This window comes from Leptodactylus fuscus, chromosome 7, assembly GCF_031893055.1.
Source record: "Leptodactylus fuscus isolate aLepFus1 chromosome 7, aLepFus1.hap2, whole genome shotgun sequence".
In the NCBI taxonomy this organism is placed as follows: domain Eukaryota; kingdom Metazoa; phylum Chordata; class Amphibia; order Anura; family Leptodactylidae; genus Leptodactylus; species Leptodactylus fuscus.
The window spans coordinates 21,929,792-21,947,165 of NC_134271.1; the positions used below are offsets into that span (position 1 = coordinate 21,929,792).

A 17,374-nucleotide genomic window follows, 5' to 3' on the forward strand; every position below is an offset into this window, starting at 1 on the left:
TCTAAGAACTGAAAAAAAATAATAATCTGCTTTTCCAGAGACAGCACCATAATTGTCCTTGGATTGTGCCAGGAAATTGTAGGTCATGGGCAAGTTTGGCTTTGTTTCTGGAAAAAAAATCTCTATCTGTTATTTAAAGGGTACCTAAGTTTTCATGAAAAGTTGAAATATCTTCAGGGTGGTGCTGTGCAATCTGGTCTATGACTGTATACATCTTCAAGCACGGTGTGCTATCAGTCTTTCTGCCGCTAATATCCCCATTATGGCTGCAGCACATTTTACATTTGTCTTTGATCATTTTTTCTGCTGCTAATATCCTAGTAGCTAGAAATATCATAATAGCTAGGATAATGGTGTGAAACAGCCCCATTTTAACAGCAAGGCACAGTTCCACTATAATAGCTACACATAGGCATTGAAAGTTAGGGTTCCAACAACTGGGAAGGTCAGCAATCTCGAGAATGGGACTCCTACATAATCTGTGGCACTGTTTCAGACAGCTGAAGTATGTGATTCAGAGCTCTGGATCATAAAAATAAATTGAGTCCCCATGAACATATATAAATGAAATTATATAGAAATTTGGACCAAAGGTCTCTTAAAGTTAATACAATAATATTAATGTACTAATATTGCACAAATATTAATCATAATATGTTTTCTGCTTTTAAGCATGTGTTTGTGAACATGAAGGCAAGCAATATGAATATAATACAACAATTCCAAATGGAAATGCACCTTGCACAGAAATGAAATGTGGTGAAAATGGACAAATTGTTACGATTAAAGATATCTGTACGACAACACCCCCTACACCTGCGGAATTAAATAATGGTACAACTACAACCACTAAGGTCACAGAATCACACACTACAAGCACAACTACATCACCATCAACATCTACCTTCTCAACAACAATATCATCTACTGGATCCCCTACTACTACACAAATTCCAAACACTCCCTCCAGCTCTCCAACAACAGTGATTCATACCACGACAAGCACAACTACATCACCATCAACATCTACCTTCTCAACAACAATACCGTCTACTGGATCTCCTACTACAACACAAATTCCAAACACTCCCTCTAGTTCCCCAACAACAGTGATTTATACCACGACAAGCACAACTACATCACCATCAACATCTACCTTCTCAACAACAATATCATCTACTGGATCCCCTACTACTACACAAATTCCAAACACTCCCTCTAGCTCTCCAACAACAGTGATTCATACCACGACAAGCACAACAACAAATATATCGGAAACCACCAGTGGTGAGCCCTCGACATCATCTCTTACAACTTCTATTACTACAGTAACATTACCAACTTCTTGTTATGAATGCTTTTGGTCACAATGGATTGATTTGGATCACCCAACATCTAAGAAGGAAGGAGGCGATATAGAGAACTTTGAAAAAGCAACAGCTCATGGAATAAAGGTGTGCAGTGATAAGAAATTCATCAGAAAAATAGAATGTAGATCTACTTCATATCGTGGAACTCCAATTGAAGAGCTCTCTCAAAAAGTCACATGTAATATAGAAACAGGTTTACACTGTAGTAACAGCGATAATCCAGGACGATTTACAATGTGTCTTAATTATGAAGCGCGTTATCTCTGTTGTGATAAATATAATTGTACAACAACTACATCAACATCAACACACTTAGAGCCTAGTACAAAATCTACATCTACAGGAACAACTGAAGTCTCTTCTGGGAGTCCAAGTACCGAAACATTTTCCAGCACATCTACTCCATTACCTCTTCCTACCTTCTCAACAACAATACCGTCTACTGGATCCCCTACTACTACACAAATTCCAAACACTCCCTCTAGTTCCCCAACAACAGTGATTCATACCACGACAAGCACAACGACAAATATATCGGAAACCACCAGTGGTGAGCCCTCGACATCATCTCTTACAACTTCTATTACTACAGTAACATTACCAACTTCTTGTTATGAATGCTTTTGGTCACAATGGATTGATTTGGATCGCCCAACATCTAAGAAGGAAGGAGGCGATATAGAGAACTTTGAAAATGCAACAGCTAATGGAATAAAGGTGTGCAGTGATAAGAAATTCATCAGAAAAATAGAATGTAGATCTACTTCATATCGTGGAACTCCAATTGAAAAGCTCTCTCAAAAAGTCACATGTAATATAGAAACAGGTTTACACTGTAACAACAGCGATAATCCAGGACGATTTACAATGTGTCTTAATTATGAAGCGCGTTATCTCTGTTGTGATAAATATAATTGTACAACAACTACATCAACATCAACACACTTAGAGCCTAGTACAAAATCTACATCTACAGGAACAACTGAAGGGTCTTCTGGGAGTTCAAGTACCGAAACATTTTCCAGCACATCTACTCCATTACCTCTTCCTACCTTCTCAACAACAATACCGTCCACTGGATCCCCTACTACTACACAAATTCCAAACACTCCCTCTAGCTCCCCAACAACAGTGATTCATACCACGACAAGCAAAACTACATCACAATCAACACACTTAGAGCCTAGTACAAAATCTACATCTACAGGAACAACTGAAGTCTCTTCTGGGAGTCCAAGTACCGAAACATTTTCCAGCACATCTACTCCATTACCTCTTCCTACCTTCTCAACAACAATACCGTCTACTGGATCCCCTACTACTACACGAATTCCAAACACTCCCTCTAGTTCCCCAACAACAGTGATTCATACCACGACAAGCACAACAACAAATATATCGGAAACCACCCGTGGTGAGTCCTCAACATCATCTCTTACAACTTCTATTACTGCAGTAACATTACCAACTTCTTGTTATGAATGCTTTTGGTCACAATGGATTGATTTGGATCACCCAACATCTAAGAAGGAAGGAGGCGATATAGAGAACTTTGAAAATGCAACAGCTAATGGAATAAAGGTGTGCAGTGATAAGAAATTCATCAGAAAAATAGAATGTAGATCTACTTCATTTCGTGGAACTCCAATTGAAGAGCTCTCTCAAAAAGTCACATGTAATATAGAAACAGGTTTACACTGTAACAACAGCGATAATCCGGGACGATTTACAATGTGTCTTAATTATGAAGCGCGTTATCTCTGTTGTGATAAATATAATTGTACAACAACTACATCAACATCAACACACTTAGAGCCTAGTACAAAATCTACACCTACAGGAACAACTGAAGGGTCTTCTGGGAGTTCAAGTACCAAAACATTTTCCAGCACATCTACTCCATTACCTCTTCCTACCTTCTCAACAACAATACCATCCACTGGATCCCCTACTACTACACAAATTACAAACACTCCCTCTAGCTCCCCAACAACAGTGATTCATACCACGACAAGCAAAACTACATCACCATCAACATCTACCTTCTCAACAACAATACCATCTACTGGATCCCCTACTACTACACAAACACCAAACACTCCGTCTAGCTCTCCAACAACAGTGATTCATACCATGACAAGCACAGCTACATCACCATCAACATCTACCTTCTCAACAACAATACCGTCTACTGGATCCCCTACTACTACACAAACTCCAAACACTCCCTCTAGCTCTCCAACAACAGTGATTCATACCACGACAAGCACAACTACATCACCATCAACATCTACCTTCTCAACAACAATACCGTCTACTGGATCCCCTACTACTACACAAACTCCAAACACTCCGTCTAGCTCTCCAACAACAGTGATTCATACCATGACAAGCACAACTACATCACCATCAACATCTACCTTCTCAACAACAATACCGTCTACTGGATCCCCTACTACTACACAAACTCCAAACACTCCGTCTAGCTCTCCAACAACAGTGATTCATACCATGACAAGCACAGCTACATCACCATCAACATCTACCTTCTCAACAACAATACCGTCTACTGGATCCCCTACTACTACACAAACTCCAAACACTCCCTCTAGTTCCCCAACAACAGTGATTCATACCACGACAAGCACAACGACAAATATATCGGAAACCACCAGTGGTGAGCCCTCGGCATCATCTCTTACAACTTCTATTACTACAGTAACATTACCAACTTCTTGTTATGAATGCTTTTGGTCACAATGGATTGATTTGGATCACCCAACATCTAAGAAGGAAGGAGGCGATATAGAGAACTTTGAAAAAGCAACAGCTCATGGAATAAAGGTGTGCAGTGATAAGAAATTCATCAGAAAAATAGAATGTAGATCTACTTCATATCGTGGAATTCCAATGGAACAGCTCTCTCAAAAAGTCACATGTAATATAGAAACAGGTTTACACTGTAGTAACAGCGATAATCCAGGACGATTTACAATGTGTCTTAATTATGAACTGCGTTATCTCTGTTGTGATAAATATAATTGTACAACAACTATATTACCTACGACAACTGTATCAGTTAGTACACCTGAAACGCAAACTGTTTCTAAGTCGCCTGTAACAACATCAGCTGGAAGCAGTCCATCTTCACGTGAGACTTTAAGGACAAGTACACAGCACAGTTCTTCTCAAACCTCCTCAAGTACCACAATAGGTAAGCTTTCTTAATTCAAACATTATTTTCTTATGGCACATAGTTGTAGAAAAGCGTAACTTTACTCTTATATTAGCAGTTTCAACAGTCTTTAACGTTGCGATTTAATTTACTTTACCAAGTTATCAAATGCAAGTTAAACTTTCCAATATTTGTAGTTGTGTTTTAGTTTATGAGCGTTGCCAAAGAAAAAGGTGTGAATGGAATGACTTCTGGATGAGCCACACTTTAAGTGGCTTAAAACATAGTATATAATACTCTTAGATCCACTAGGAACCTCTGTATCTATCTATCTATCTATCTATCTATCTATCTATCTATCTATCTATCTATCATCTATCTATCTACTGCTCTATCCCATAAAATCCATATACAGTATATCTATTTCTATTTATGTGTATTTTTATTAAATATGTATTTCCCCCTATGCAGAAAGGCCTAATGTTTGTGTTCATGATGGTTCAACATATAAGGTGAGTCATATATTGGTTGTTGGGGTGGTTAAACTGCCAAACTTTTTCTATGTGTTTGTGCTAATTTTTGTGTGGCCTAACTCAAATATAGAGGAGGGGCAAAAAAATATAATCATCTTCCTCTACAAGGAACATATAATGGGGTTAAACTTGTGAAAAACACTGGACCATATCAAAAATAATAATGAGGATGTAAGTAATACCAGTTATGATGTACTTACATCTAATAAATGAATTATTGCAAAAGATCATGGTTATATATATATATATATATATCAGGTAAACAAAAAAATACAGCCACAAAAATTAAACAAACAAAATAAGATATAAAATACATACATATCTAATTAACACATTCATAAATAATGAATAGTTCACATAGATGATAAGGAAGAAAATAAATTGCTCCAAAAATATATACAGTGTTGGCCAAAAGTATTGACACCCCTGCAATTCTGTCAGATAATACTTGTGTTCTTCCAGAAAATGATTGCAATCACAAATTCTTTGGTATTATTATCTTCATTTAATTTGTCTTCAATGGAAAACCACAAAAAGAATTGTCAAAAAGCCAAATTAGATATAATTCCACACCAAACATAAAAAGGGGGTGGACAAAAGTATTGGCGCTTTTTGAAAAATCATGTGATGCTTCTCTAATTTGTGTAATTAACAGCACCTGTTACTTATCTGAGGCACCTAACAGATGGTGGCAATAACTAAATTAACCTTGCAGCCAGTTGAAATGGATTAAAGTTGACTCAACCTCTGTCCTGTGTCCTTGTGTGTACCACATTGAGCATGGAGAAAAGAAAGAAGACCAAAGAACTGTCTGAGGACTTGAGAAGCAAAATTGTGAGGAAGCATGAGCAATCTCAAGGCTACAAGTCCATCTCCAAAGACCTGAATGTTCCTGTGTCTACCGTGTGCAGTGTCATCAAGAAGTTTAAAGCCCATGTCACTGTGGCTAACCTCCCTAGATGTGGACGGAAAAGAAAAATTGACGAGAGATTTCAACGCAAGATTGTGCGGATGGTGGATAAACAACCTCGACTAACATCCAAACAAGTTCAAGCTGCCCTGCAGTCCGAGGGTACAACAGTGTCACCCCGTACTATCCAGTGTCAGCGTCTGAATGAGAAGGGACTGTATGGTAGGAGACCCAGGAAGACCCCACTTCTTACCCAGAGACATAAAAAAGCCAGGCTGGAGTTTGCCAAAACTTACCTGAGAAAGCCAAAAACGTTTTGGAAGAATGTTCTCTGGTCAGATGAGACAAAAGTAGGAAAAGGCATCAACATAGAGTTTACAGGGAAAAAAAAGAGGCATTCAAAGAAAAGAACATGGTCCCTACAGTCAAACATGGCAGAGGTTCCCTGATGTTTTGGGGTTGCTTTGCTGCCTCTGGCACTGGACTGCTTGACTGTGTGCCTGGCATTATGAAGTCTTAAGACTACCAACAAATTTTGCAGCATAATGTAGGGCCCAGTGTGAGAAAGCTGGGCCTCCCTCAGAGGTCAGGGGTCTTCCAGCAGGACAATGACCCAAAACACACTTCAAAAAGCACTAGAAAAAGGTTTGAGAGAAAGCCCTGGAGACTTGTAATATGGCCAGCAATGAGTCCAGACCTGAATCCCATAGAACACATGTGGAGAGATCTCTTGATGGCAGTTTGGAGAAGGCCCCCTTCACATCTCAGGGGGGACCTGGAGCAGTTTGCCAAAGAAGAATGGTCTAAAATTCCAGCAGAGCCTTGTAAGAAACTCATTGCTGGTTACCGGAAGCAGTTGTTCGCAGTTATTTTGTCTAAAGGTTGTGCTACCAAGTATTAGGCTGAGGGCACCAATACTTCTGTCCGGCCCATTTTTGGAGTTTTGTGTAAAATGATCAATGATTTGACTTTTTTTTTTTCATTCTCTTTTGTGTTTTTCAATGCAAGCAAAATAAATGAAGATATTAATACCAAAGAGTTTGTGCTTGCAATCATTTTCTGGAAGAACACAAGTATTATCTGACAGAATTGCAGGGGTGCCAATACTTTTGGCCAACACTATATATAAAAAATTAAATAAATAAATCACCAATTAATAGATACCAAGTTGACATGCATCATGTAAAAGGGGAAAAAAATTCATCTGACATTAATAAACAATTAGATATATGCTGTGCTAGGCAGCCTGTAATAGAAACTGATATAATAATATTATATAATATAATAATATAATATAATAATATAAAATATATTATCATGTTTTTACAGTATCTGCAAAATCAGAATTGATATCTTAGAATACTTTACATACTTCCAGGTGGGATCCTTTGTTCCAAAAGATCCAGAAAGCTGTCTCATATGCAAGTGCACAGTAATAGACAATGCTGCAGTGGTGACATGCACAAAGATAACTTGTGACACAGCCTGCCCGATGGTAAGTGCACTTAGTACAATGCATATTATAAATAATCTTACATGTTTACACCGTGAGCAAGGGCAGTGGATTGACGTAAGTTCACGATATCTCTTACTTTATGTTTATGATTGTAATCTTAAGGATTGTTATGTTGTTCTTAATAGAGGAAGACCATGCCTCAGGTTTGGGGTCAATGATGACATAAGGCCTACTGTAGTATTGAATTGCTCTCACTGCTTCCCTTTCCTCATGTAACTCTACTACCATCTAAACAAGTAGAAGCTCTAACCTCTGTAGATGGATATATTAAATTTTTTTTACTCTGCATTAGGGACTCCTCTCTTTTGTAAGTGTCCATCCATTTGCTTCAAGTTGAGCTTTAGGGCTAGTTCACACATGGGGCGGTATAGTGGATTTTGGCACCGAGAGTGACGCTGTGAGCCGCGTCAATCTCGGGTCAAAACCCGCCTGCCACGACTGTCGCGGTCAAATGAATGCGCCAACTCCAGAGGTTGTTGCCGCCACTGAGTCTCAGAATCTGTCTGAAGAAAGGGCAGCCCACTTCTTTTTTCCGCTCACGGAAAAAAGAATCCTGGCGGTCTACATAGACCACCATTGTGAGGGGGCAGATTATGACGTGGATTACGCGCCATAATCCTCCCCCTCTTTGCCCGTGTGAACTGGCGCTAAACCGTAGCATTATATTATATTTTTTTTTTTTTATTGCTATTGTGCTCTGGCGTGATTTGTGAATGATTTTCTGATATACTTAATTAACCTATCTAACTTCCTTTTAATAGAAAACAGGCTCTAAAATTCTCCATAGCAAATGTCTAACTCAGCTGTTACCAGGAAAACTGGTACACATTTGTGTCATCAGTGTATAGAGATGTTGTATTTTCTAAAGGTCAAGATGGTCACTTCAAATGGCCGTATCTCCAGTTTTATACGACCCACTACCGGAGTAGCAGGGGTAGCGGCTGCCACAGGGCCCGGAACATCAGCAGCCCGGTGACAGCCGCTACATTACGTTAACAGGCCCTATTTACTTACCGATCATGGCAGGGGCCGGGATCGGTAAGTGATGCCATGGTCCCCACAAACACTATTATCATACTCAGGGGGCGTCCGTGTCGGTGTTCGGTGTCCGTGTCGGTCAGGGTGGCCCATGTGAAAAGTTTGCCACGGGGCCCCGCCATTCCTAATTACGCCACTGATACCACCTATAATCTATACATGCTTCTGCTATCATATGAAAGCTGAGGTTTATCACATTAATCCATGCTATACTGCCACTCATCTTGCTACAGCTACCACCACTGCCCACCACCATTACAGCTAGACATGTCCTGTGACCTAGTTCATCACGTTCCACTATACTACAAAGTTGGTGCCACAGTATTGGCATAAAAATTTATGTTGAAAAAGGTCCCCATTTATTAAAAAAAAGCATTTCAATCAGAAGAGTTGGATCTCTCTTCTGAGGGGATTATGTGATACATGGGGATGAGTGCCATTGACTGCCATTTATTGGATTTAGGCTTCGTTCACATCTGTGTCTGTAAGAAACTCCATCACATTATAGTCTGTGGAGTCCATGGGTGTTCGCTGTTTTAGCTGGCGGGTTCTCTGACATTTGGGATCCACGGCAGATAAGAATGACAGAGCATGGCACAAGTAGAAACTAGGGTTAGGCGAAAATGGTTAGCCTTGGAAATCTTTACAGTGGAACTTCTTTGGAGTTGATGACAATTATGGTTCTGGTATTTTTGGGAACTTTCCAATGTCAGGAAATAAGAATGGCCTTCTACTGAGGATGTTGAGATGTAGATTACAGACAGACTTGGACTGTAGGGGCCCCATTACAGATTTATCATTGCTGGCCAGGAGCTTCAAGTTATTAAGATGACGCTAAAGTTTCAACAGATTAGTTAATCAATGATAAAAAAAAATTCATGCATTTACAGTACTTGTATTGGACATATTTTTTTTTATCTTTTAGGGGTATTCATACACAAAAGTACCTGGGCAGTGCTGCGGGAAGTGTATAAAGCAAGTCTGCTTCTACGAGTATATTTCAAACAAGGTATATCCAGTTTGTTATGACCATACAATATATATTTAAAGGGAGCCTATCATTCAAACTTAATTTTTTCTGCCTATTACGTAGGAATAGCCTTAAGAAAGGCAATTCTTCTCCTACCTTTAGATGTCTTCTCTGGGCCTCCGTTCCGTAGAAATCCTGGTTTTTGTCGGTATGCAAATGAGTTCTCTCGCAGCACTGGGGGCGTCCCCAATGCTGCAAGACAACTCTCCAGCACCGCCTCCATCTTCTTCAGGAACAGGTCTTCTCCTGGGGGTTGGCCTCAAACTTCTAGGCCTCGGGCTTAGAGCAGTTTTCCCCTTGTGAATCTCCATTGCTTAGGTATCATTGTTTTGGCTAATATGCAAATGAGCTCTTTGGAGCAACAAGGGTGTTGTCACTTACCTCTTTGGAGCAATGATAATCCCTTTGTTGCTTCAAAGAGCTCACAAAATGGTGGTATGTCAGCACCAATGAATCACCAATTCATAAAGGGAAAACACCGTTTTGATTCAGGTGACCCTATCCCCAGGTAGGTTGGTAGACTCGGTTCTGGTGATACACTCCTTTTAACCATTTCATGTCATGATAATTTTAGTATATTGTTTCGATGCCACAAAGGTGCAAATGCAGATAGATACATAGATAGATGGGAGAATAGGAGATAGATGTGGATACATAGGAGAAATACAAATATCCAAATTTATTTTTCAGAATAATTCAGAAACATTACCTGAAAAATGCTGTGAGACTTGTGACCTGGACGTTTGTTCCGTAAATAACACCTTGCTTATTAAGGTAAGTGGGCGCTTGTATCACCAGGTATTCATATCATGATGTGCTGCAGTTCTTATGATCTATGGAAGGCAAAAAAAAAAAAAAAACATGAAGCTTATGCCAATTGCCCCATTTCAGGGGAAAAAATTCCTACCCGACTTCAATCTGGCAAACAGTATAAAAACCCAGGATCAACGTGTCCTTAAAATCTAGAGTCTATAACCTGTTACCGAACTGGTTTGTAACAAGTGAAGTTTGTTACAGTTGCTTTGGGTGCACCATCCAGGGATCATTATTATACTATGGGTTCTCTTCAGAGGTCATGGGTAAGTGCAAAAATAGAATAAACAGTCATACCTTACCTAGGCTTCCTCATGGCGTCCAATGTTTGTTATACTTGGATCAAAGCACCATGATGTCATGTGCCTAACTTGACCACTGAGGTTCAATCACAGGCCTCATTGGTCCTTTGGGGACGGTGACACATAGAAGGCTGGAGGAGGCCAGAAGATGCTCAGGCATGAACACCGGACCCTGAGAGGGAGCCCAGGACAGGTAAGGGAAGGAGAGTATGACTGTTTATTATACTACCGCATCTCCCTTGGGTCTCTGCTTATTACACTTTGGGGTCTGAAGAGATCCCAGAATATAATAATAAAACTTCAGGTTTGGATACAAAATGAATATGGCGGCCAAACCTCAAAAACCTCTCACGAAGTTTGCCACCTGTATTCCTACAGAATAGTGGCTTGGGGGCATGAGCGTGAGAGATCACCATAGCAGATAGCGCTCACACCGTCTATTGCTGAATTAATTAAAACTTCACTAAGACTAGAGATAGCGCCTGCAGAAAGAACTGTTATATTGGAGTTTCATAAATCAGTCCCAAACTAGAGAAAGATTTGTTATAAATGTGATTATTTTATCTTACAGCCTGGAAAAGTATGGCGCCCTCCCAGTGACAACTGCACATCTTATGACTGTGACCCTCAAACATTAAAAATTGTCAAAAAGGTCATGTCATGCCCAGTGCAAAGACCTTTGAAATGTGAACAGGTACAGTATAGCAAATTCTATAAGGTGATACTTTAACTGTTAGCAACATACATACCATTGGAGACAGAGGGGCAGATAAACTAAAACTATCTAACCTTTAGACAGTGTTAGACTAGATAGTCTTAGGCTAAGGCCAGGGGTGAACCTAGGGTTTGTGCCGCCTGAGGCAGACGTCAGAAAGCCCCCCCCACGGAGGAGGCGGCAGGGCAGGGCCGAGCAGAGGGGGCGGGGTCGAGCGGAGCGAGCGTCGTTAGCAGGCAGAGAGCAGGCAGGGAGAGGACCTGCTCTCTGCTAAGCGTGAGGGGCGGCCGCTGGAACAGCGCTGCGTCCACAGGGCCGCCCCAATCCACCACTCGCTTCCCGTGCCGGGCTGCCGAGACGGTGACGCTAAGCCAGTTCAGGACAGCTTGTCGCTTCAGGTCGCCTCATGGGAGGTGCGGCGCTGGCTAAGGCCCCATGTTACGGAAAAGCAAGAACAGAATGGCTTAAATGGTGGACAATTTGTTAAAAAGACCATCCTGATTCTTTTAGTATAAAGTTGCGCCCCATCTCAAAGTCTTTCAGCTGGACAAAATGGCGTCAAAGGCATATTTGGAAGTCAATGAACTCTTACCAAAAAGTACACTACCCAAAAGTAGCTTCCAAGAGCCTTTTTTTTTATAGGGCAGCAAAGGAAGCACTTTTACTTTTACGTTTCTGTCTCCAATTGCGGCAAAATTTATAGTGCAAGGCGTTTACGACATATGTATGACCAGTCTACACCAGATGAACTGAAAAATACGTCTGGATAGACCCTTCTGAAAAATAAGCCCTGGAATGGCCGAGGTTTAGAAGTGTCTCACTTTACAACACATTTATGAAACAGAAAAGAATGAATATGGCGCAGATTTTCTTATGCAAAGTAGACCGAGTGTAAAATGGCGCAAACTTATGAATTTACGACCATTTACTTTGTTCCCCACATATTTGTCTCCTGATTTGTGTTTGCTTACTTTGCTCCAAAAATTGTAGGGTTTTTGATGCGTGCGCCAAATATTTGTGCCTAGAGTTAAGTGTTTTGTTGACATGTTTTGCGCCAAATAGTTGTCTCATAGTGAAGTTAGGGCGGGTTCACACCTGCGCCCGGTCTCCACTTTGCAGGTTTCCTTCTTCTGCCTGAGAAACTGGACAGGAGACGGAAACCGGCAGGCAGTTTTCAAATGGGTTCGCAAATTGTCCACCTGTGAGCATCTTCTTCCTCTCCGCGGTGAAACTTTTTTTTTTAACCGGACACAAAGTCAGATATGCAGGATTTTGTGTCCGGTTAAAAAAAAAACGGTTTTGCGAAGAAAACGCACTCAGGCAGACACTGACTGCTGGGTTTCCGTCTCCTGTCCAGTTTCTCGGGCAGGAGACGGAAACCCACAAAGCAGAGACCGGTCGCAGGCGTGAACCCGCCCTTAGACACTTTTAATGTGGCGGTATTTGAGTCAGGATGTTGGAGCTTCTAGAAACACTCCATATTTTCGGCTTGTTCACATCTGCGCCGGTCTCTGTCTGTCGAGTTTCCGTCTTCTGCAGACAGTGTCCAGCTGTGAGCGTTTTGTTCTCTCCACGGCAAAACCGTTTTTTAAAACCGGACACAAAGTCCAGCATGTCCAACTTTGTGTCCAGTTAAAAAAAAAAAAAAAAACGGTTTCGCTGCGGAGAGCACAAAATACTCACGGCACTCACGGCTGGACACTTGAATAGGTTTGAGAAATGCCTTCAGGTTTCCGTCTCCTGCCCAGTTTCAGGCAGGAAATGGAAACCTGCATAACGTAGGCCGAGACGCAGATGTGAACCCGGCCTTATGAAGGCCTGTACGACAGATTCATAAATATGTCTAATACCACAAATGTGCCCCATTATGTCTGAAATTTTTTGTTTAGTTTTATAACAATATAATATGACATAAAACTACTCAATTGATCTGCTATTATTATATTGAGGAACCCAAAGTCCAGACTGTGTACAATGTTCACCCCTTCTCAGATTGAGTCACAGGAAATAAGTATATGGGACAAATGTAACATTTCAATTGCAATTTTGATATTTTGTCTAGAGATGAGCGAGTAGTACTCCATCGAGTAGGTATTCAATCAAATATTACGGTATTCAAAATACTCGTACTCAATCAAGTACCACTTGCTATTCGAATGTAAAAGTTCGATGCAGAACCAGCATTGATTGGCCAAATGCTATACAGTCGGCCAATCAACGCTGGTTCTTCTCCTACCTTTAGAAGTCTTCTCCGTGCAGAGTCCCCGCGGTGTCTTCCAGCTCTGAATTCACTCTGCCAGGCATCGGGCCTGGGCAGAGCCGACTGCGCATGTCCACTTGTAGTGTGGGCCCGATGCCTGGCAGAGCGAATTCAGAGCCGGAAGACGCCGCGGGGAAGCTGCACGGAGAAGACTGCTCGGAGGATCCAGCCCGACCCTCACTCGTGGACTTGGTAAGTATAATTTGATCAAATGTTGCCTACCCCTGAAACGAGCATTTTCCCCTCATAGACTATAATAGAGTTCGATATTCGATTCGAGTAGTCGAATATTGAGGGGCTACTTGAAACGAATATCGAACCTCGAACATTTTACTGTTCGCTCATCTCTAATTTTGTCAAGATGATCTTGTTGTTTTTTTCCCCCATAGGGCATAGTGGTTGACTTCACAAGTGCAGATGGATGTTGCACTATCCAGCATTGTGAGCCACGTAAGTCTAAAGATTGCCTGATTCAATTGCTTACTGATAAAAAAAAGGATAATTTAAAGGCATGATAATAGGAATCACAGAAAAAAAGTACTATAAAACTTAAAGGGAATGTCCAGGATAACTAGGTTTTTTTGCAAAAGGGCCGGGGAAAGTGAAAAAAAAACAACCAAAACCCCCCCAAAACAGACGATACTTACCTATCCCTGGTGCTCCTTAGCAACGTCCCGTGTCCTTAGTGTATAACTTATTTTAGTTTAAGCTGCAGAAAGGGCTAAATGACAAATATTGTAGAAACTTTAGGTATTGCTCATTTTCCATCTAGGCTCCGTTCACACGGAGTTAACGCGTGTGCATTCTGACACGTATACACGTGTCAGAGTGTGAGTGCTCAAAACATATCCCATTCAAATCATTGAAACATTGAAATCAATGGGAGGTTTTTTCCCTATTGCTTTCAATGTGATACGCGTGTATTACCAAGTACAGTCACTATACAGTGTTTGGCTCTGTGATTGGCAAATAATGAAGAGACCACATCAGTCAATATCATAGTCTGGGCAACCCCTTTAAATCCTACTCATACATGCAGAACATTGACCTGGAATTCATGTGTCTCTTAAATAATCATAAATGACAATCTTGGGCCTGTTCACATCTGCTTTTGAGTTTCTATCCGGGGAGACCGCTTGGAGACCCCCCAAACGGAAACCATTAAAAAGCAGTTACCTTCAGGAAAACCATAGACCCCATAGACTATAATGGGGTCCGTGTGGTTTCCACCCGGTTTCCACTTGCAGGACTTTTCTCTCAGCATGTTTTGTGTGGAAACTGAGTGGAAACCACACGGACCACATTATAGTCTATGGGGTCCGCAGTAGGGTTGAGCCGATCTTGAGATTTCAGGATCAATTTCAAAATCCGATTTACGATCATTTTCCAGCCGATCCTGATCGTGAAATTTGCTCGATCGCCGATCGGCATCCGATCTTTCCCGATCCCGATCGCTCAACCCTAGTCAATGCTTCTCTATGGGAAAAGCCGATCCTGAGATTTCAAAATCTGATTTACGGTCATTTTCCAGCCGATTCCGATCGTGAAATTTGCTCGATCGCTGATCGGGATTTGATCTTTTCCGATCCTGATCGCTCAACCCTAGTCCGCAGGTTTTCCATGGAACTACTTTTTAATGTGTATAGGTTTCCATTTGGGGGTCCCTAAGCAGACTTCTCACACGGACAACCGAATGCAGTTGTGAATAGGGCCTGTAACAAATAAGGACTGTTCTCCTTTCCTCTACAGGCAGATGTGATGTGATGAAGTCTTGGAAGGTGATAGAAAGTGAAGGTTGCACGGCTAATGTGACTATAACAAACTGTGGAGGTTACTGCTCCTCTATGTCCAGGTTTGTAATATACACTAACAGGCCTAAATATATTAGTAGATTTTTTAATCTTGTGACATGAACAAAGTTTAATCTATTTTTACCAATTTTCTAGACACCCCAGTTTTCCAAAAATGGTGGAACACGACTGCACCTGCTGCCAACCTACGAAAACCACAGCTAAGGAAGTCCAATTGTTATGTAAAACCGGATGGAAGATATACAGTTACACCGACGTTCTGCAATGTGCATGTAGGGGGGCAGCCTGTGTGTTCACAGAATAACATGGCTTCTATAAATTATACCTTTGCTAAATTCTGCTAAACCAGTCTTGGTCTTGAAGATATCACAAATATTTTTAGAAAAAGATTTATTTATGGAAATATAATCTAGATTATTATAAAACTGGTAGATTATCATCAATTCTATCACCTAATTCCAAAAAATTCCAAAGATGTATATATTGGATTTTATTGGATAATATAAGTTTATCATTGATACTGCTATTACCGATTTGGTATTGAAACCACGCTCACATTATTCTTTGTATTATCCTTCTGGCACATTCATATATATGCAGACAAATATATTGCAGCTTGTTCACATTTCTATATCTGGAGCACACATACAGTACCATTAGAAAACCTGATGGATTACTATATATTAATAAAAGTCTTATATGCATTATAAACTGAAAATTTCTTGTGTCTTTTGTTTAAATTTAGTTTTATTGGTTGGGTCACCTATATGTTTTAAGTGTTAAGGTGTCATTAAAATAATTATATAGGATACAGGAAAGCAAAAGGCCTGACCATAAGACGGGACCTTGATGGATTTCCATACTCATTTAATAGGGGCTGCTTTGATGATTCTAGCCAAGTTGGAATTTTTTCTCTAGCCCCCACCATTTCTGAGTAATCAATGCTGTTAGTTTTGGTTCCTGATATGCTACTTAGGCTCTGTACTGTCAGGAGGGCGGTGTCAGCTAGGATAGACAAGGGGTGTGACCCTGAGCTCTGGCACTGGCTGCCTCTGAGTCACACCCCACTGCAAGACTCAACCGCTTCTGATGCTACAGAGCTTAAATAGCACATCAGGCACCAAAACTACCTGTCATTGTAGCTCAGGAATGGTGGGGGCTAGAGAGAAAATTACAACTCCGCTGGAATCAGTAGAGTGGTGACTATTAACAGATGCTAAGAACTTGAATTAGTGGAGGTGGTGAAAGGTCCTCTTTAAGTAATGTCTAGTTTCTGAGAAAATAGTAAAATTTTGACTGCCGGCTGTCAATTTTCCAAAAAGAATTTAAAACAATATGGAAAAATTGCCAGAAGCTTTTTTTTTTTCCAGATTTTGCTGAGTTTTTTTAGACAAAGCCAGGAGTGGATTGAGCAGAAATTAGAAGTATAAAAAGTTTTATATGTTTTCCATTCCTTTTGTAGCCATTCTTGGCTTTAGCTTACAACAAACGTATATAAATACATATAATAAGTGCTTCCCCTGCTGCTCTATGGGAAGGATCTCAGAGGCTACTTTTGCCTAGTGCAACATATTTTCATTCAACATGGAAAGAAAAAAAAGGGAGTTACACTAATATAGCACAAGCTTTTGAGAGGTAGATACCAGAAATTTTCCTTCATATTGCAAAAAAAAAGTTCTATAGTATACTATCTATCTATCTCATATCCATCTATTATCTATCTATCTATCTCCTATCTATCTATCTATCTATCTATCTATCTATCTATCTATCTATCTATCTCCTATCTATCTATCTATCTATCTATCTATCTATCTATCTATTTATCTATCCCTTTAGTAGAACATAAAAGATTTACGTGTTCTCCGCTTCTAAAAGTCCAATAACATAACAAAGCACAA

The 17,374-nt window shown here is 40.5% G+C and overlaps 1 protein-coding gene across 1 annotated transcript; it reads left to right on the forward strand.

The window, feature by feature from the left end:
* The first annotated feature begins 3,540 nt into the window (after nt 1–3,540).
* On the forward strand, nt 3,541–16,087 carry LOC142213107 (uncharacterized). Its single transcript, XM_075281298.1, has 9 exons — nt 3,541–4,584; nt 5,017–5,057; nt 7,367–7,483; nt 9,468–9,551; nt 10,263–10,346; nt 11,259–11,381; nt 14,052–14,112; nt 15,412–15,514; nt 15,609–16,087. Exons 1-9 carry the CDS (start codon nt 3,756–3,758, stop codon nt 15,775–15,777), a joined length of 1,611 nt encoding a protein of 536 aa, XP_075137399.1. The 5' UTR covers nt 3,541–3,755; the 3' UTR covers nt 15,778–16,087.
* The last annotated feature ends 1,287 nt before the right edge of the window (nt 16,088–17,374 follow it).

Excerpts from the sequence above, each read along its gene's own strand:
- LOC142213107 (XM_075281298.1), top strand. The coding sequence starts at position 3,756 with ATGACAAGCACAACTACATCACCATCAACATCTACCTTCTCAACAACA. Across the intron at positions 7,484-9,467 it reads GTGACACAGCCTGCCCGATG|GGGTATTCATACACAAAAGT; the intron begins GTAAGTGCACTT and ends TTTATCTTTTAG. Across the intron at positions 10,347-11,258 it reads ATAACACCTTGCTTATTAAG|CCTGGAAAAGTATGGCGCCC; the intron begins GTAAGTGGGCGC and ends TTTATCTTACAG.